This window comes from Helicoverpa zea, chromosome 23, assembly GCF_022581195.2.
Source record: "Helicoverpa zea isolate HzStark_Cry1AcR chromosome 23, ilHelZeax1.1, whole genome shotgun sequence".
NCBI lineage: Eukaryota > Metazoa > Arthropoda > Insecta > Lepidoptera > Noctuidae > Helicoverpa > Helicoverpa zea.
The window spans coordinates 10,078,825-10,099,569 of NC_061474.1; the positions used below are offsets into that span (position 1 = coordinate 10,078,825).

The 20,745-nt window shown below is 43.3% G+C and overlaps 1 protein-coding gene across 2 annotated transcripts in view; it reads right to left on the reverse strand.

Moving 5' to 3' along the window:
- Positions 1–490: 490 nt before the first annotated feature.
- Positions 491–20,745, reverse strand: part of LOC124641762 — a 28,948-nt gene continuing 8,693 nt past the window's right edge. Inside the window, exons 10-23 of one of the 2 annotated variants that reach the window (XM_047179952.1) lie at positions 20,120–20,268; positions 19,387–19,596; positions 18,874–19,008; positions 15,129–15,213; positions 14,331–14,520; positions 13,614–13,775; positions 12,373–12,494; positions 3,360–3,625; positions 2,595–2,700; positions 2,158–2,319; positions 1,912–2,081; positions 1,622–1,831; positions 1,461–1,537; positions 491–1,382 (exon numbers count right to left, since the gene is read on the reverse strand). In XM_047179952.1, coding sequence (XP_047035908.1) covers positions 1,250–1,382; positions 1,461–1,537; positions 1,622–1,831; positions 1,912–2,081; positions 2,158–2,319; positions 2,595–2,700; positions 3,360–3,625; positions 12,373–12,494; positions 13,614–13,775; positions 14,331–14,520; positions 15,129–15,213; positions 18,874–19,008; positions 19,387–19,596; positions 20,120–20,268 — 2,177 coding nt within the window. In that variant the 3' untranslated portion in view covers positions 491–1,249. Of the gene's footprint in view, positions 1,383–1,460; positions 1,538–1,621; positions 1,832–1,911; positions 2,082–2,157; positions 2,320–2,594; positions 2,701–3,359; positions 3,626–5,690; positions 5,859–12,372; positions 12,495–13,613; positions 13,776–14,330; positions 14,521–15,128; positions 15,214–18,873; positions 19,009–19,386; positions 19,597–20,119; positions 20,269–20,745 lie in introns of those variants that run through there. The other variant, XM_047179953.1, reaches the window with a different exon arrangement.

Sequence of the window (20,745 nt, forward strand, 5' to 3'; positions counted from 1 at the left end):
ACTTTAATGGCACTGGTTTCTTTCACCAGCTATCCTACCTATAGCTCTCAATTTACTTTAGATTATCCTAATTGTCTTCACCTTAAAGTCGTAAGTTTCTCATAAAGAGTAAGACAGCATCACGTCTCAGATGTAACCTGGTGAACATGAATATTATCAGCTCCTCACATCACCGGGACTGGGTCAGCAGACCCGGAGCTCGTTCATCAGCCTGTATGTGCTGTTAGTGTAAACAATGAGGATGATATCTGAATAAATAACAACTGCGTTTAAGCATAATGTTGTGCCTGACTCGACTACCATAGCAATACGCGCGCATGTGAATTATTATCTAGCTGCGGCTAACACGAGAACGTGTGTAAATTGAATATCAAGGCGTAGGCATAGGGGCTACCAGACACGTCATGACTTAGATTGGTAGAAACTAAGGATATGCATTGGTAGCTGATACCTACGATTAGAATTTTTAAAGGTAAATAAAACACCCAAGAAACACTGATATGATATTTTAATGTTTTGCTGTATCTTCACGTATATAATTATCTACCCGTGTAGTCTTACTTTGAACAACAGTAACAAACGTGTAAGTGACAACGTCCTCGTGTACCACGGTACAGGACATTGTCTACACTATCTATTTACAACTTACATCTAACTTATCCTTACATACTAGGGAAAGACAAGAGGACAGGAACAGAGCAGATTCATGCTAATTTCGGACATATAATTATGCTAAGCGTTTTCCCGGCTTTGAATGCAGCGATATAAACTAGAAAATGGTACAAAAATAGTCTATAAGCAACGCTTCAGGAGCGAGTCTCCTGAAGCGTTGCTAGCGCTCGGGCGGAGACGGGTGGCGGCGGCGGGCGGGCGCTGCGCCCGCGGGCCCGGGGCTCCCTCAGTCGCCTCTTACGACTTGCGCGGGACGAGAAGCAGCTGATCCTTCTATGTTTTTCTCTCATTCCCAGACCAGCATGGAAAATACCTGCGTCACGTACACTAACATGCGTACACCGAACTAAATTCACATTGTTGATTTCGTAGCGTGTAGCATGCTATTGTACGTGACCTGTGTAGAGGGGGTAATACTCGTGATGGACTTTATTACCCCAAGGAAGCTCTCCAGAGAGTGATTATGTTGTTTTTTGATAAAGATACAAGACCTCATCATATCCATCATATAACGAGGCTTGTAGTTCGCGACCGTGGTCACACAAGTGTTGAGTAGAGCAACTGTTCTGATCAGGAATCATTCGCTGACAGTGATGGTGAGCTGCTTGCTCCTGTTGTTCTCGAAGCGGTCCATGGTCTTGATGTCCATGATCATAGTGAGCGAGATGCCCAGCCCGACCAGCATGATGAACGACACCATGATGCCTGACCTGCAAACAAAACAAATATTACTCAATCTGCTGACTCTAGAAAATAACCAATATAAGTTTAGGACAGTAGCTACTTACCAGATTGGTACAGTTGTGAAACCGATGCAGTCGAAAGCATCAGCGAACTTCTCCGTGCTGTCCATGAACATTTGCATCTGAAAACATTCAAAAGAAGTTATAAGTCTCAGTGTGAAGAGATAAAAAACATTTGAAGACTGTTATTGTTGACTTGTTGTTACCTGAACATCCGGCAACACTAGCGTAGCGTCTTCGGAAGAGTAGACCAGCGGCAGTGAGCAGTGGTAAGACTTGCCGAGCACCGCGGATGGAGCGTCTGGTGGAGAAGGCGCCTTCAGGCTGATGCCAGTCGTCTCCAAGCCGAAGCGAACCTCCACGCCTACCGCCGTCCACCACCCACCTGATTGCTTGAAACTGAACTCCAGAGTTATCTGAAAGAATAACCAAACCAGTTATTTTTCACTATTAAAAGTTTATGAATGGAGTTGCTTGTATATTTGTCTGTCATTACCTTATCCCTGCTGTCTCCATCGACGAACCGCACGACCATGATGGTGTAGAGGCGAGTGGGCTTGATGGTGGGCTCGCCGACCGGCGTGCTGAGTCGGATGGTGGTGCCGTTCGTGCGCCGCAGCTCCGGCCAGCCTGACGAGTACAGGAGCGCTCCTTTGCCGGGAGGACCTGGGAAAACACATACAATAACAAGGGAACACTGGTAGCTACGTAAAGTTCCAGGCTATTTGAGTTTCATCCTTACCTGTAGCGTTATAAAGTGCAAACTTCTGCATGACCTTGGAAGGTCTCTCGTCTTCAGGAGAGGTGGTCGATGAGGCGGACTCGTTCTGCGCTTGGCGTCGAACCCTCGCCCATGGCTCGCCGTCGATGTAGTCAGCTGATTGGCTCTGAGATACCGAGTTACCTGTAACGTTGGAATATAAGGGTGATATCATGTTGTGCAGATGATAAAATAAAGTCAGTTTCAGTATCTGGTGTCAAATGCTGTTATTTTCATAAGTTCTCTATAAGTGTGTGACATTATATGTTTGAGTGAATGTCTCATTTACATTTCCCACGCATGTTATGAAAAAAAGTGACCATTATGATTATTTGTCAATTATTTTGTTTTTTTTTTTTTCTTTGCATGAAGAGAAACTTGTTGAAAACGTTGTACAATGTATATATGTGTATACATACCTAGGATGCCGAGCACCCTGCCGGTGCCGTAGATGTCCTGCAGGCGCGCGAAGGTCTCCGTCATCTGCGCGTCGCGCTCCGACCACGGCCCCTGCAGCGTCAGCACCTGTGGGTGAAGGGGGGGAGGGGTGTCCCGTAAACCAACGACAACCTTGCCTTGCTGGAGGACAACCCCTCACCGACCAAATAGCTCGAAGCCACCGCGACAAACTTGTTAACTATCGAGATATACTTTCCAAAAAAAAAACTATTTTGTAAATATATGACTTTATTACCAGCGCCAACTGCCTTAAAGTACGATATTCACAAGGGAAGTGATATATCCCGATCATTAAGCAGCTCACTAAGGTCACTCCTCACCATTTCGTTCGGTTATCAGTCCGCCCTTTGGCAACGTCCAAGGTCATCGTTGGTTTAAGGAACACCCCAATATAATATTTTTTTAATCATATTGGATTCCCTACGTTAAACTAATACAGGAAAAGATATTAAAAATAATTAATAATAGATACAAATTGATCTTAAAGACTAAGTTATAGTAACAAATTAGGTAAGTACTTAATTAAAGTTATGGCTCTGTATAGGTAATACTCATAGAAAGTAGAATCAATTCAGTACTCGTAGTAATACAATATCTCAGTGTACCAAGGAGGTAAATCTTTCATTGAACATTGTCAGCATTTGCAGCAAGTGTTCCCTTGGCTGTTGGACTGTCCTATCATATATACATAAGTAGTAAGTAGTGTATGTAGGAGCGGCACCCACCTGCGTCTCGTTGCTGATGTAGTCGGGGTGCACGTCGAGGAAGTCCTGCGGCAGCACCAGCGTGCTCTGCCGCTCCAGCATCTTCCTCAGGCGCGGGAAGTAGCCGCTCGACAGCGGCACCGAGTCCTGGTTGTTGAACACCACGATGGCCGCCTGCTCGCCGTAGATGCGCATCAGCTCATCCTGGTCTAAATACTTCAACGCGGGGCGCTTGTATTTCTCTAAGGACTTGGGGCCGAAGAAGAGGAAGGGCCCTTCCAAGTTGGCTTGTACTGAGTACAGGTAGAGCAGCAGCAGCTGCAGCCTGTGACGCATGTTGCCGGGGCGAGGCGCGGCGCGAGACTGCGCGGCTCGCTCGGGCCGCATCGACCGCGGCGCCGCGCATGCGCGACAGCCACACATAGCGTTATGTAAGCGCCCCCTCACTACCTAAGGGTTGCTGCGCGTCTAGACTCACTATGTATTTATCAATTTGTTGAGCTTTGAGAACTTCCACAGACTAATTGAATTTCCTGTGAATTGGAAGCTTAATTAAATTCAGACATGCCATTAAAGGGTTTTTTTTGCCTTAATAAAGGGGTGACTATTGCTAGGGTCGAACTATAAAAGTAATTCGAATGATAAAATTAAAAATATTGATAAGTAGGAATTTCACTCCAACATATATTTTTGATAAGATTATCATAAAGTTGAGTAGTGAGTGAATTACATAGATAGGGTGTGAGTACTCGGCGGGTGGTGGCGTGTCAGTAATGGGGTTCAAATGCCATTCGATGATATGTCATTGATGATATTGTGATTGTTATTACATACTTCATTATTTAAGCCAGCCGTTGAATTACAATAGAAAGTTATGTCCTTACGGTCCTTCGTCCGATAAAAAAAGTTCAAATAAGTTGGAATAATCAAGGGCGGATCCACCGTTGTGGGCACGATGGGCATGCCCACAACCTTATTACCTAGACTTGTGACATCACACTTTTACGGTTTTTTTAAATCGATAGGCTGATGATAACACTAGGGAACAAAATAATACTTTTTTTTGTTGCATTTAATTTTATGACTGTTGTTTACTAATTCGAGATCACCATATTTTTTTTCTTACAGCTTTAGTTTTTGAGGTACTTTTGTGTCCCAAAACTCAAAAAAATTCGCGCTCGCTACGCTCGCGGCTTTTTCACTTTGCGGTGGTTTAAGTCCAATGTCGAAAACGTTAGATTATAGTTTAAGTTAAAATTGAAAGTAGAAAAGGATAGCACCCCCATAACGCCCTCTTTCAGGACCTTCTGGTTAACAAGCAGCGGTGAAGAACAAAACAAACTTCCCAGCAACACAGCTGTCTATTAGAATAAAATTATTATTATTTACAATAGTCACTATTTTACATTTTTTTGTACAAAACATTACCAAAACTCAAAAAATCTCGCGCTCGCTACGCTCGCGGTTTTTTCACTTAGCAGTGGCTTTTTTTTTTATTTGTTTCTGTGATTTCGTGTCCCAAGACTCCAGAATTTTGCGCTCGCTACGCTCGCGCAAATTTTCTACGGTTTTATACCACGTCTTTGCTTTTGGTTTTATAACTTGGTTACTACGACGAAATCTAAAAAATGTTCCGGCTTGCTACGCTCACGCAAAAAACAAAACTACTCACAATCTTTCCATACATAGGGGTGCTTTAGTAATGATAGCACCCGGTACATAAGCTAGAGACGGAACTGATAGTGAGCATAATATGAGTTTAGATATATTAAAAAAAAAAAACGTTTTTTTTTAGCATTATTAGATTGGTTCATAATTTTATTTTGTCGTTTTTTTTTTTTGGGGTGCTCAATAGGTAGCAGCCCGGGGTGCCACCCGATGCTATGCCGCCACTGGTAGTTGAGAAGTGCACCAAATGCGTCAAACCCTCCCTATATTGGCTTACTGGCTACTAGAAGTTATTGATTGAAATAGGTTTGGATCAAAACTATTTTTTTTTATCGGGTCCAACTTCCTCCTAAGTTTATTTTCATTCCTAATGCCAAAGTCCTGATGCTCAGAAAAAAGGAAATAATTTCATTCAAAAGTTCATAAACGACTTGCATAATTTGTAATGAGCATGTTCATGCTCCGACTTTTACTTTTCTAGTAGCCGCTTCTATAGTTCCGATTTTCTAGTAGCTGTGACCACAACCTTTTTTGAGGGCTGGATCCGCGCTTGGGAATAATTAGTGCGATTCGAATAGATTCCCAAATAGGACAAACACATAAAAAAATACTTGTATTAAGTTGCTTGTTCATAAGTTTTGTGAGCGGGCTATGTTCATAGGGGTGAACAATAAAACAGCAGACTTTTGTAACAAGTACTATATTAAATACATATGTACAGTGTGGTATGCAGTAGCCACTACAACTAGAGCCTCGCTAGACGCAGTGCCGCGCACAGCAGCAGCAGCAGCGCCTGCGCCGGTGACGTCAGCGTCGCGGACGACGGCGATGACGAGAAGAAGTACGAGTTCTCTGGAAGTTAACAAGAATGTCGTAAGAAAACACAATATAACCTTTTTTTTCTAAAGGGAAATCATCAGATGACTCGCGCCTCCCGCGGTGAGGGAGCGGACTTTTACTGACTAAAACTCATCATTATACATCGTTCCTCGGTAGGCCTTTTATGTATCAGGGCCGCGGTAACTCTTTCGAATACCCCCGGGAGACCTTGGAAACACAGTCCTGCGCTTTGCATAGTGTCTTGCATAGTTTAAAGCTGCGCGGGTGCTTAATTAAAAGAATTGCGAAGTCATTGTCGTCAGAGCTGATTTCATGATTCTCACGTTTGGCAGCCAATGGCAACTGTTTATTTTGGTCGTTGTTTGCTATTTTTTCGGAGTACTTTGGTATTTAGATAATAAGGTAAATTGACAGAAGGATTAAAATTAAGCTTTAATTGTTTTAGTAGCAACGAGAAAATTGTGCCTATTCGTCGAGTGTTCCAATTTCAATAATTTTCTTGTTCAAAACATCTAAATGGATACAAAAGCATGAAAACATCCTCTTTTTGTGGGACATCACGCAATAAACGACAACTCTCAAACAAAACAGAATCTCCCTTTCTGTGAAGGAGCTGTGGCAAAGAGGCGACCTGTTGATCTTCCTCCGTGGTGTAGCTGAGGCACCACGATGTGTTGTGCGGTGACACGGTCACTAGGACTCCTGGCACAGTGCCAGCCTGTTGAACACTGTATTGTTTTGTTGTGGTAAGCGAGTGAGAACACATTACACCATCGTTTTGTTTTCCCTTAGTCTACATTTTGTGGTTGGTGTCTTTGAGCTAAAGTTATGAACATCTTTTAAAAGGTCGATCTCGATGAATACCATAAGGTGATCTTCACACTGCCCCGCATCACGCTGCATCTTGCGTGTCGACGCACCTACGCGCGTTCCTGCGGGAGTGCAGATCTGCATCATCGTGCGGGTTTTTCACGCACTCACGCGCGTAGGTGCGTTTTGTAAATTCACGCACGGCGAGTTCCATTTTCAAATATACACGTCACGCCCATTCAAAATCACGCGCGGTATTGCGGGATTCAGTGTGCCATACCTTGCGTCTCGCCCCGCACCTACGCGCGGGGGTGCGTGTTTCTCCGCATGTATGTGCGTGATCCGCATGAACGCGCGTGGATGCATTTTCAGTGTGTTGGACTATGCGTGTTTTCCATACAAACGGAAATATTTCCATACAACGGAAAAAAACGCATCCACGCACTACGCTGCATCATGCGGGGCAGTGTGATAATCGCCTAACACGCTTAATTTTTATTTAGTGGACATGTTTTCGATAGATATCTATAGGTTTTCAATCATATACTAAAGTCGGAATAACCGAAAATTCATCACATGTTCCAAAACTTGAAGTTGAACATGACATAAAATCATAAGGAAACAGGAAATGTTCCTCTCATAACTCAATAAATACTACATCCTGACTCTAGAATATTCCATTGGAGCCTGTATTTATTGATTGTGAGCCCCGGCGAGCTCGGTTATGTACCACCTCAGAGCTGCCTATGTACCCGGCACACATAGTACTTAGCATATCGACCGGTGAGTTCCCGCGCATGCGTCCCGCGCCCCGTGCCAAGTGCACAAAGAGATGCACACAGCTGCATGGTACTGGGGTGTATATACGATGTTGCAGCGGCTGTGGGAAGCTGGGTGTGGTCGCTGGTCACTGGTCAGCTTTCTAGAAAGTTCTACAATTCCCCATATGAAGTACCAGTGTCGGTGACTGAGCGTGGACCATGACCTAGCACAATGTGTCCTTAGTGAACACGTCTTGTGTGACTATAAGTGAAATAAGTTTTGGGATCGGTTTAATAGTTTCAAAATTACTAACAAATGATACACTTGTAAAACATTAATGGCCATACTACAAAAACTTTAAACCCTGTTTTACACTTGTCTAATAAAATTTTGGCTGCAAAATGAACCATATGTCAACGTCATAATTTGACATTTTTTTAGACAAGCCATAAACTGACGTTTAAAAGTTTTTGTGGTAAGACGGTTAATAACTGTTATTTTCAACATAATCTGATCAACTTTGCGGGTCTTTAAACCGATACAGTGGGAGAGCCTAGCCAATGCCATTCGTGGTTGCGGCTCGTAGATGGGCTGGCTCGAGCCGGGTAAAGTACCACGCCTGCACAGAAGATCGTGAGGAGGTGGCATTTATTGTCATTTTCCGATCGGTGAGTGCGGGTACCGGACGCCCATTCCCCACTCCCCTCCTAAAACCACCTTCCCTATCCAAATAAAACACTCCATCCAATTCCGCGGGGACAATTTATTGTTCCCGAAATCCCTCCCCTCCCTTAGCATTAATTAGGTGTAGGTAGGTTTTTAAGTAATTAACATAAACTACCTAGTTTCGCAAGGTATAATGCGAATCCCATGCCCAGGGTCACGGGTTAAATCCTCAACGATGGAAGTGGCGAAAATGTTCAGGCAACAAAATCGGCAGGACCAGCGGAAGAGGTAAGCTTGGTCATAAAAGCGTAGTAATTATGACCTGAGGGTGGGAAGCAGCATCCTCAGTACCGATGTAAGGACAAGGCTAGAATAGCTTAAAGGGCTTGTATCGGAAACTCGTGAGTGCAGCCACTACGGCACGACGGTCACAAGACTGCGATGATGGAAGGCAACGGGATACCACCATCATAATAATTCCCTAGTAAATCAGCTCAAATGAATACAACACAAGGAATGGCCCCGAGTCTCCGGCGTCCCTTAAATGGGACAGGGGTGCGAAGAATCCCCGGAGGGCTCAAAAAAGAAAAGATAAAAATGGCTACATGGAATGTGAGAGGAATGAAAACACATGGCAAGCTTGCCAATATTATAATGGAAATGGATCGCCTTCAAATTGGTATTTTAGGATTGAGCGAAACAAAATGGTCGGGACAAGCCCGTCACGAAACTACGGAAGGTAAAATTCTTTATTACTCAGGAAATGATCAAACATCTGATCATCACGGTGTAGGAGTTCTCTTGAGTAAAGAAATCTCGAAAGCAGTATCAAACTTTGTACCCTTGTCAAACCGCGCCATGCTCATTCAATTAAACGCAAAACCGGTTAATATAAATGTTATACAGGTATATGCCCCTACGGCGGACAAAGCATTGGTTGAAATTGAGGAGTTTTATGGTCAAATAGAAACGCTTCTTCAGTACACAAAAAAACATGAAATAAATATAATTATGGGAGATATGAACGCGAAAGTTGGGTCTCTGGCCGTACCAGGCGTTACCGGCAGACATGGTCTTGGTACAAGAAATGAAAGAGGTGACACTTTAATAGAATTTTGCCAAGAAAAAGACCTGGTCATAACAAATACCCTCTTCAAATTACCACCACGACGTCTATACACTTGGACATCACCTAAAAGTACACCAGAACACTTAATTCGTAATCAAATTGATTTCATAATGATAAACACGAGGTTTAAAAACTCCATCAAAAACGCTGTAACCTACCCTGGAGCTGATATAAAATCCGATCATAACCCTGTAGTGGCAACACTGCAATGCAAATTTAAACAAATCCGCAGAGTAAAACCTTGTACGCGTATAGATGTGAAAAACTTAAAAGAACCCACTATTAGAATAGAAGCTGCAAAGGCCATAAACGAATGGGCAGATAAACAGTTAGCCAAGCCGTTGAACACGACTGAGATATGTTCCGCACTTCAGGATACCATCAGGAATATTGGTCAAAATTTACTTCAGCCATCTCCGCAAATCAGGAAGCAGCAATGGATGACTACCGATATTCTACAGTTGATGCAAGAACGCAGGATATCTAAGAACAATCCGACTAAATACAATGAATTAGACAAGCTGATAAGGAAACGCATAAGAATAACCCGTGAGTCTTTTTATGAAAATAAATGTAAGCATATCGAAGAGCTCATGCGAAAGCACGATAGCTTTAACTTGCATAAAGAAATTAAAGACCTTGCTGGCACTCATAAGAAGACTTGTTCAAACCTATTGTCGGATGAGCAGGGAGGTCTCATAGTGACCTTGGAAAACAAAAAGAAACTTTGGAGTGAGTATATCCAAAAAATGTTTGAAGACAACTCAAGACCTGTTGATCACTTACTTTTGGATGACACTGGTCCACCTATTTTGAAATCCGAGGTGAAACATGCACTAACACATGCTAAAACGGGTAAAGCATTGGGCCCTGATAATATACCTGTGGAATTACTCAAACTCCTCGAAGATCAACACCTAGATGCCTTGACCCTACTATTCAACCAAATATATAATTCTGGCAGTCTACCCGAAGAATGGCTAAGGTCCACGTTTGTCACACTTCCAAAGAAAGCAAAAGCAAAGAAGTGCTCTGAATACCGTACTATAAGCCTAATGAGTCATGTTCTAAAGTTATTCTTATCTATCATCCACCTTAGAATACGATATAAGTGTGACGAACAACTTGGCGAAAGCCAATTTGGTTTTCGTTCTGGCATGGGAACTAGAGAAGCACTCTTTGCCTTAAATGTTCTAGTACAGAAGTGTAAGGATATGCAAAGTGATGTTATCTTGTGCTTTATTGACTATGAAAAGGCCTTTGACCGTGTCAAGCACGAGATACTTATGCAACGTTTAACAGATATTGGCTTAGATGGGAAAGATCTTAGAATTATAAAGAATTTGTTCTGGAACCAAACAGCGAATATAAGGGTGGAAAATTCGGAGACTGACCAAATTGATATCTGCCGGGGAGTCCGCCAAGGTTGCATTCTGTCACCGTTATTATTCAATCTGTACTCTGAAGCAATTATAACAGAAGCTCTGGAAGGTCTCGAAGTCGGAATCACGATAAATGGCAAGATAGACAATAACTTGAGATACGCCGATGATACAGTACTTCTGGCCTCAACGCAACAAGACCTGCAGTATATATTGAACAGAGTTCACGAGTGCAGTCTAAGAGCAGGTTTGAATATGAATGTTACCAAAACTAAGTACCTGGTTGCATCTGGTACCCACATCTCGGCCCCTCAATTAAGTATAGCAGGCTCAGATCTCGAACAGGTTCAGCATTACAAGTATCTCGGTGCTTGGGTGAATGAAAAATGGGAAAGTGACGAAGAAATTTGTATCCGTATCGGAATTGCCCGAGCAACATTCCAAAAAATGCGGAAAGTTCTGTGCAATCGCAATCTTGGAATTAAACTGAGAGTCAGAATGCTTCACTGTTATATCTAGCCAGTAGTATTATACGGAAGCGAGGCATGGACACTTAAAGTGAACACCCAAAAGCGGCTTGAAGCCTTCGAGATGTGGTGTTACCGCAGGATGCTACGCATAAGCTGGATGCAGAAAATTTCCAACGAGAAGGTACTTCAACGCGTCGGTGAAACCAGGGCATTGTTGCAGACCATCAAACGCAAAAAAGTTGCCTATCTTGGTCATGTACTGAGAAACGATAAATACCAACTGTTGCAACTAATAATGATGGGCAAAATAAAGGGTAAAAGACGCGTTGGAAGGCGCAAGAAATCTTGGCTGCGGAACATCCGAGAGTGGACGAGTATTGCCAGCGTTGAAGACCTGTTTCGCTTGGTACAAAATAGGAAAAAATTTGCTGAGCTGACGGCTAACCTCCAGTAGTGGAGAGCCACCCGAAGAAGAAGAAGAAGAAGAAACCGATATTTTATTATTGAACATCTATACCGTATTCAACGAATTTAAATAGGTAAATAATTAATAGTTAAGGAATAGGGTATAGTTATAGGGGTCTAAAATTTTTCGTTTTAATAGCATAAACAATTTATGAATCAATTTTGACTACCAACACATCATTATCGTTAGACTTTTTTATCATCCCACTTTAGGGCCTTCATTCATGCAAAAAAGGATAAATATCATTAATGAGTCTTCGTCGCCTGAGACCATGGATAAATTCAAAATAATTAATAATTCATAAACACTTCAATCTACACAGTATTATGAAGATATTAGTCAGATATGAGAATGTCTGGGTTTATCAATATTCCTGCGACTAGCGTTATGTATTGGAGGCTATCTGAGTGTCGTATATCGTACGTGCCGCGAGTCTGTGTGCGAAATTAATTAAATCCTTGCGCAAATATACTACATATGTTTACTTGTAACATGGCCGGAGGCTGCAATATTGAAATCGGAAGACTGCAATATTGAAATTGTAGTTTTGTGATAATACCAGATTAATACTAAATACAGCCGTTCTACTAACATAAACTTTGCTTTTTTTTGTTTGCATGCCCTCATTTAGGAAAGAACTGCCGTAAATGTTTAAACAGGCTTAATAATTTAACGCCTACAAATTTTGCACGAGCAAACGTATTTACTAACAATGATGTTTCCAGTTTGGCGCGTATTTCATAGTTTCTAGCCAAATATATTAGTTTTTTAAGCAGCAGTTTTTGAACAAATTAGTAAGTAGTAGCTTTACACAGAAGTACGTTAGATTTGTTAGACATACTTTTGCTTTCATTGGGGTCGGTGGTGCCGCACGGTCGGTACGAGATGGTCTTCTTTCTCTTGGTGTTCACGTAGCCGGGGATGAAGATGCTGGGGGAGTCCAGCCGCCCTGACGCCAGCAGTCTGGAAAAAACATGGTCTTCTCAACTATTCTTGTGAATAATTTGACGCAGAGGGAATAGGATGAGTTCTTTTGACAGCCACTCTAAAATTACGATTCGGTCTTGAATGTCGATGGCGATCGTATCGTGATACATAAGCTGATCATTTACTTGGCGCAGCGTAGCTGCAATTCGAGCAGGCTACAGTATAGGGTAGAAGTGTGCCCGTAGAAGTATATACTTGGTGAAGTCTAGCTCGAGGCGGTTGGCGTGGGGCCCGGTGAAGTGCAGCAGCAGCTGGCCGCAGTGTATCGGCTACAGTATATGTAGGCAGTACATACTTGGTGAAGTCTAGCTCGAGGCGGTTGGCGTGGGGCCCGGTGAAGTGCAGCAGCAGCTGGCCGCAGTGTATCGGCTACAGTATATGTAGGCAGTACATACTTGGTGAAGTCTAGCTCGAGGCGGTTGGCGTGGGGCCCGGTGAAGTGCAGCAGCAGCTGGCCGCAGTGTATCGGCTACAGTATATGTAGGCAGTACATACTTGGTGAAGTCTAGCTCGAGGCGGTTGGCGTGGGGCCCGGTGAAGTGCAGCAGCAGCTGGCCGCAGTGTATCGGCTACAGTATATGTAGGCAGTACATACTTGGTGAAGTCTAGCTCGAGGCGGTTGGCGTGGGGCCCGGTGAAGTGCAGCAGCAGCTGGCCGCAGTGTATCGGCTACAGTATATGTAGGCAGTACATACTTGGTGAAGTCTAGCTCGAGGCGGTTGGCGTGGGGCCCGGTGAAGTGCAGCAGCAGCTGGCCGCAGTGTATCGGCTACAGTATATGTAGGCAGTACATACTTGGTGAAGTCTAGCTCGAGGCGGTTGGCGTGGGGCCCGGTGAAGTGCAGCAGCAGCTGGCCGCAGTGTATCGGCTACAGTATATGTAGGCAGTACATACTTGGTGAAGTCTAGCTCGAGGCGGTTGGCGTGGGGCCCGGTGAAGTGCAGCAGCAGCTGGCCGCAGTGTATCGGCTACAGTATATGTAGGCAGTACATACTTGGTGAAGTCTAGCTCGAGGCGGTTGGCGTGGGGCCCGGTGAAGTGCAGCAGCAGCTGGCCGCAGTGTATCGGCTACAGTATATGTAGGCAGTACATACTTGGTGAAGTCTAGCTCGAGGCGGTTGGCGTGGGGCCCGGTGAAGTGCAGCAGCAGCTGGACGCAGGTGCCGCCGTGCAGGGCGCGGGTGCGGCGGGCGTCGACGGACAGCATCCACTCCGGCACGCCCAGCACGCGCCGCATGTCCTCCAGGAACATGCCGCTACACAACACAACAACATCAGTGTGTCATATTGTTATCAAGTGTTTTTAAAATGAAACACAGAAACCGATACTTTGTAGTGTCCTATAGTACTGGATTGTCTAGTACTGTTTCGAGGCTAAGGAGGTAAGCTACTGGGCTAAAAGTAGGTGCAGCTGTGGCGCGGCTGCGACTTACTAGTTTTCCATGATATTACATAAGTGCGCGTGCGGGCAGGCCTCGGCGGCGTCGTGTGCCCGCAAGTGCGCTGGTCACATCAGTCACATGTTTTTTGTGTGGTCCACTTATGGGGGGCACTTAGAATCAACTGCTGATCTCAGAGACAAATGCGCTGCTGATCTCAAGCGATAGACATAGGCGCGGAGCGTCAGACGCTCAAGCATTGTAATCCAAAGACAAACTAAACCTACGGTATACATTCGAACATCACGTTCGGAACATCAGATCCTGTAGAATCAGTTAATTTACCGAAAACACCTAAAGTACACATAACCTTAGAAACTTTTTCACTTATTGGATACCAAAATCATTTTAAAATTGACATAATATACTTACAGCACGAATCGTGGCGGCTTCATGATATTAACATATTTAATGATGTCCTTATCGGGCTCGATGTTGGCGCAGGCGAAGCGCTCGGAGCTGCGCTCGGGGCCGAAGATCACGATGGAGCGGCCCAGCGCACTCACCGTGCCCTCCAGCGGGAAGTTGCTGTCCATGAACATCTGACGCTCTGCGCCTATGTCTAGCGGGAATAATTTATTTATTTAATACACTTTGAAGGATTAACAGCTATATGAAATTAACAACAGAAAAACGAAAGAGAACCAATGAGAAGTCCTTGCTTATAATAACGTGAACACACATCAGTGCACCGTTTTTTGAGGTAATAATGTGAAACATACAGCCACGTTGTATGCTTCATAATTTTACTAAAAGCCTGCAAACATTTAGTCGGCCGATAATTTGTCTGCGCACATAAATCAATATACATATGTATATGAAAATTAATGATTACGTACACACATTTCAATGATCAGGTATTTAGTCGGTACCAGACTAAGTTTACACAAGGGGAGAGTACACAAGGGTAGTACACAACGGGAGCACTCCATTTATGTACTCCCGTTGTAACGTACTTCCCGTGTATAAGTAATAAATGAGAAAGTATTTAAGGGGAGTACATAAGGAAGTACATAAAGGGGTACGTAAGAGGAATACAAGTTACTAAAGTCAACGTCAAGTCAGTCGTAGCCCACGATCAAGGCCCAAGGCCAAGGCCAAGGCTAAATAGTAACAAATAGTACCGGTGCAACATAACAGAGTGACGGATGTGTATGAGCTGGTACTTACTGATGGTGCCGAGCCTGGCGGTCAGGTCGCCCACGTCGCAGCGCAGCGGGTTGTCCGGACCGCACTCTTGCTGGTACAGGTCATGCTAACACACAAATATTCATCACATGCCAAAACCAATACTTGAATAAATATTCAAAAACATGTTGCAATCGTAACTCTCTGCAATATTCCAAAGCATGAGAAAAATTATATTACTTAACAGCACAACTCTTTTTAATTATATTCAAACTAGGGCAATAAGCAATCGACACAAATGGGAGTCGGTGAATGAATAATGCAATTGGTGATGAAAGTGAGTGTGCGGGTGATTCCAGGTCAGGCAAGTACCAATGCAACTTTTCTAAGTTTGTATGTACTTTCTAACGGCCGATCTCAATACTCTACCAAGAGTTAAACTCGGTTCTGATCTATCAATAACTGCCGTCTCAATAACAAAACTTCCGTAACGTTGTCTACAGTTATATAAAGACAGATAGGTCCTTTCCCTCACAAAAAATGCGTTACGTTTTGTTTCTCGTGAACAATATTCAGTAAAATTGTACTTTAAAAAAAACCTGCTTTTATAATTTATATGAAAACGGTGAAATTTTATAATAAAATAATGATGAAATGCTTTCTAACATGATGCAATAAAACGCATTTTTGACATTTGCCAGCAAACGACGCGATGCTAACGATATCGCGCTGTCAAATTCCCGCGCTCGCTCGCAGTCGCATCTGTTTTGAATAGTTTCGAGTTTTCGACTTGTGATTTGGTTGGAAATCTCATTTGTATTTATAAAGTACCTATACTCCATTTAAAATAAGATAAGAAATTTAAGTAAACCTTTTTTACTGTTTGTTCAACTGATTTTGACTTCTATTGCGTTAGTAGTATGATTAATAGCGGCTGCAGTAAATACTTGGTATTGTAACCACTATTTTGCTTTCAATTCCGTTCTACGGAATAGAAGTCAAAATCGGTTGAACAAACAGTAAAAAAGGTTTACTTCTAATGTTATTTTAAATGGAGTGTAATGTGCAACAATTTTATAAAATTTTATAAAATTTGGTAAAATTTTTACTAATAACTCATTTACACTACTTTTGTTTAATCTAAATGTAAATTCCGAGTCAGAAAATTCGCTTTCATAGTTAATGCGACTGTATACTCTGCATTCACCAGATACTGTAGCTGTCGCAGAATCAAATACACCAGCATCATACATCTCATTATCACTTTCATCACTGAACAAATCCATTTTATTATGAAATAAGTTATAATTACTACGTAAACCAGCAGTGACACTAACAATAACAAACTAAAGTTAACGGTCAAAATGTTATTGAGACGCTCTTTATTTTTTTTTCTATGGATCCACTTAACTATGGTAAGCGGTAAGCCCTCCCATAGGTAGATCAAAGTAAAGGTTGATATTCCTATCTATCTTTACTTTATTGAAACGCACAAATGCGGTTGTAGCTACTAAAGATCGGTAGTGTAACAGATGGTTAAAGATAAGTACGTTATTGATTATTTGATTCGTACCAAAGAGCTAATTTTTCTGGGGTGCCGCAGGGGAGCATTCTAGGGCCGCTACTATTTCTTATATACGTGAATGACCTTCCACGTGCTCTCAAACATAACTGTGTCCAATTTGCAGACGACACTACCATAATCTTGGACTGCAAAAATGCAGACACTTTTAAAGGAGAAATATATAAAACACTAGAAGACGTCATAAAATGGCTAGAAATAAACAAATTAAAAATAAATATAGACAAAACAAAACTTATTAATTTTAAAACTTATAAGAGTAAAAACACTGAATTAAACATTAGCTACAATAGTACAGAGATCAAACAAATAACCAGTGCAAAATTTTTAGGTATTATTCTCGACACACATCTATCATGGAAAGATCATCTTAATAGTTTATGCATAAAAATCAACAAATTCGTTTTCGCGCTTAGAAAAGTAAAAGACGTGACGAGCCGACATACCTCGATTATGGTATATCATGCCTACGTATGTTCCATAATTCGGTACGGTATCGTGATCTGGGGAAATTCTTGCGACATTGCTAGACTATTTATAGCACAGAAAAAATGCATTCGAGCACTATACGGCATGAGCTGGTCAGAATCATGCAAACCAATCTTCAAGGCACATAGACTATTAACCGTACCTTGCATTATATCTATGAAGTTGCTAAATTTGTCAAAAGCCACGGTGATCTCTTTGTTACTAACGATAACACATTTAAACGCAAAATTAATCGCCTTCCATTAAAAATGCCCGTACCTAAGCTGGAACTCTTTAGGAAAAACTGTGCTTATATGGCGCCATTAATTTATAATTCTCTGCCTAAGGGAATGACTGACTTGCCGTACAACAAATTCTGTAGAGCCCTACGAAAGTGGCTAATTCAAGAGAGTTTTTATAGTGTTAAAGAGTTCCTCAACAAAAGTAAATGTCGTTTTGGTGCCCACTAAACGCCGTACTGTTCCTATTCTTCTTTTGTTATCGTAATTTAAGAATTGCTATTTTAATTTAACTTATTTTAAATATATTGTTTTAGTTTTAAATATCCTCTAGTACTAAATATTAGCTTTTGATTAGTTTTAAGTATTTGTATTTTGCATACCCTTAATAAGGGTGAAATATGTTTCAGTACGCAAACTTACACATATCAAGATCTAATGTAACACCATATTTCTCGCAAATAAAATGATTTATTATTATTTATTATTATTATTATTTTTTTATATGTATGTCTCTTCCAGACCTCGGGACTATAGAGTCCCGGATTTTTGGGAGGCGAACGTGGGGCCGAAGCCAACACGCTGAAGCCCTTTTGAGACAACTTTAATGAAATGGTGACACAAAACCGACGATTATCCCTGTATACACTATAGAAATGTACCCAAGGACAATCCCCGGTTCTGTGCTAAACTATTGCTAACTATGGATGAAAACTACTTAGGCTATTGTGATGGGATGCTAATGGACTAGGAATGGGGAAACTACGGGAACTATGGCACCTGCCGATGACAATGTATTAAATACATGTTAAAATGGCAGGTGGAGACTCGCCAACTCACTTACTGGGCCCCCGGGAATCAGTCACTGAAAAGCAACAAGAGGGCAACAGGGACATGAGCGGCTGAGAAGGGTGAGGATACCTCGGCGGACTTTAAACGCAGATCACGCGCTCCCTGTGGGTCCAGCATCACCGGCCCACTCGCCACTTACCACGAGGCACCTACCCTCCGAGCAGGACTAACCTTGCTCTAGCGACTCCACTCTGACCGGCCGATGAAGGCAAGCCAAGAGGCGGGAGACCTATCCCCCGTCATGCTTCACTCCGGCAAGCCGGAGATGGGGGATAGTATACTCTCCCTGGAGCACTCGGATATATAGCCCCGCGGGGTCGCTACTCCCCGTCATCCGCCTCAGATGCCCTGCGGGGCAATATTATTGAGATCGGCCGTAAGTATATCTTGGACATCAATAACTTTGTTTCGGAAGGCACATTAAACTGGAAGTCTCTGCTGTCATTGAACATCCTTGGCAGTCGTCACGGGTAGACAGAAGTAGTATCCGGGTAGTCTAACCCAGGGGTTTTGGGTTGCTCGGGTAACTGGGTCAAGGGGTTCAGATAAGCATTCGCTCCTTGTGGCACACTGGTACTCAGCTGCATGCGGTTAGACTGGAACAGTTGGGGCAAGGCTCGGGAGATGAGATGAAGTATGTCCTCACATTGAGCGGGTCTGCGAGCTGCGTGAAGTAGGGGTTCCAGCGGTAGCCGCCGGCGACGCAGCGCGTGTTGGTCACCTTCACCGCCGCGTCCACGCCCACCGGGTTCACGAAGATCGCCCAGTTGTGGTTACGTGTCTGCCGAGATACAAAGAATAATCCTGCAGATTTTATACAATATTTTGAAGATATATTCTTCTATCTATGTGTATAAAAGAAAGTCGTGCTAATTACACATTTTATTACTCAAGAATGGCTGAACCGTTTAAACTGAAAATTAGAGGAGAGATAGTTTAGACCCTTGAGAAGGACATAAGATAGGTTTTTGTCACCATCCGGATACGGAATGCAATTTCCCTGGGATGGGGGTGAAACCCCGTGGAACAGCTAGTTATTTACCTCTATTTAATGATTTTATTTTTTTAATTTATCTTCAAAAATATACCTATTGATAAAAGGTTAGTCTCTCATAAAACTGCAAACAAAATGAAATAAAAATGTCAATGTATTACTCACGACATTAGTGTCCCTGAGCCCCGGGTGGCGCAGCTTGACCTCTATGATGGTGTCGCTGGCGCTGCCGTCGTTGTGCAGGAGCTGCGTGAGGCGGATGTAGCCGCGCGCGAAGCCGCCGGGGTGGTGGAACGACGCCACAGCGCGGAGCTCCCGCGCCTCCGACGGACTGTAGCCGCGCTCGATCGACGAGCATGCCCAGCGACGGTTCTTCTGTAAGTCACAACTAAATGGTTAATTAATACATATAGTATTTCTATTCCCCACCATTCCAGGGAAATTCTTCGTTATTGTCACCATACTATCAAGTTTGTCATCATCGTAGTTGTTATTATGTTCATCATCGTCATGTTCGTCATCTTCATTTTGAACATTATTAACAGTCAGAGAGTTTGATAACCAGCCTTAAGAAGTATCATTGTACATCAAGTAACTAGGCGAAGAGATCAGACGGGAAATCACTCTATGTAATATTTACCTACATTTAGTTGATTCAGTAAGGTGCGTGCACATTGCATGTAGGTGAAGCAAGTTAACATGCGCAAGTGACAAGTGATAAGAGCACACGGGTGGGTATTTTTTTTTAGTACACGCGCGAGTCGCTAGGTACTTGCACCGTGTAGAGCACCCACAGCGAGCTGCCCGCGCGTGTACTGCCGAGCTCGTGCCTGCTGCCTGCGCAAGGAGCCCGACACTACTAGCTCCAGATATTTAGCAGCTAGCGCACATCACTCACCTTCTTGTGCAGCACGAGTGAGCGGCCCAGTATGCTGTGCGGGCCGTAGAGCGAGAGCTGCGTCTCGTTGTAGGCGGCCGTCAGCGACTGCGCCTCCACCAGCCCGTACTTGCCGCCCAGGTCGCCCAGCTCGTACTGGTCCGCCGTGCCTGACCAACAAACCATGTCTCAATGTCTATGTGGCCATAGCACTCTTAAACGACTCTGCTCCAACACTGCACTAAACTAAGACGAGTGCTCGCAGTCCACGCGGCGACAACTAGCAGACGCCAGCTATCCCCCCGCCGACAGATCACGCTTGTCGCGGATTGCTTGGTAGATACTGACCGACTGAGCGGCGACTGCTAAAAGTAAGTGATTAGCTAATTTATGATGATAAAAGCAATATTTAAAGCCCATATTTGAATTATATTCTTTTTGCCGGGTGGGAACAGAGTTCGTGTAAGTAGGCCTTTAAGATTCGCGGGTTCGCGTATTCACGCCTGATTACCGAACAGTGTTGGTATTGCCGTGAAATCACGCGCGTATTCTTGTGAATTCATCGCACTAACGTGGAGTCGTCAATATACCCGTGCATCGAAGACGACATAAAAAATGGTCCTACTTGTGATCTCTCTCCGATGGTG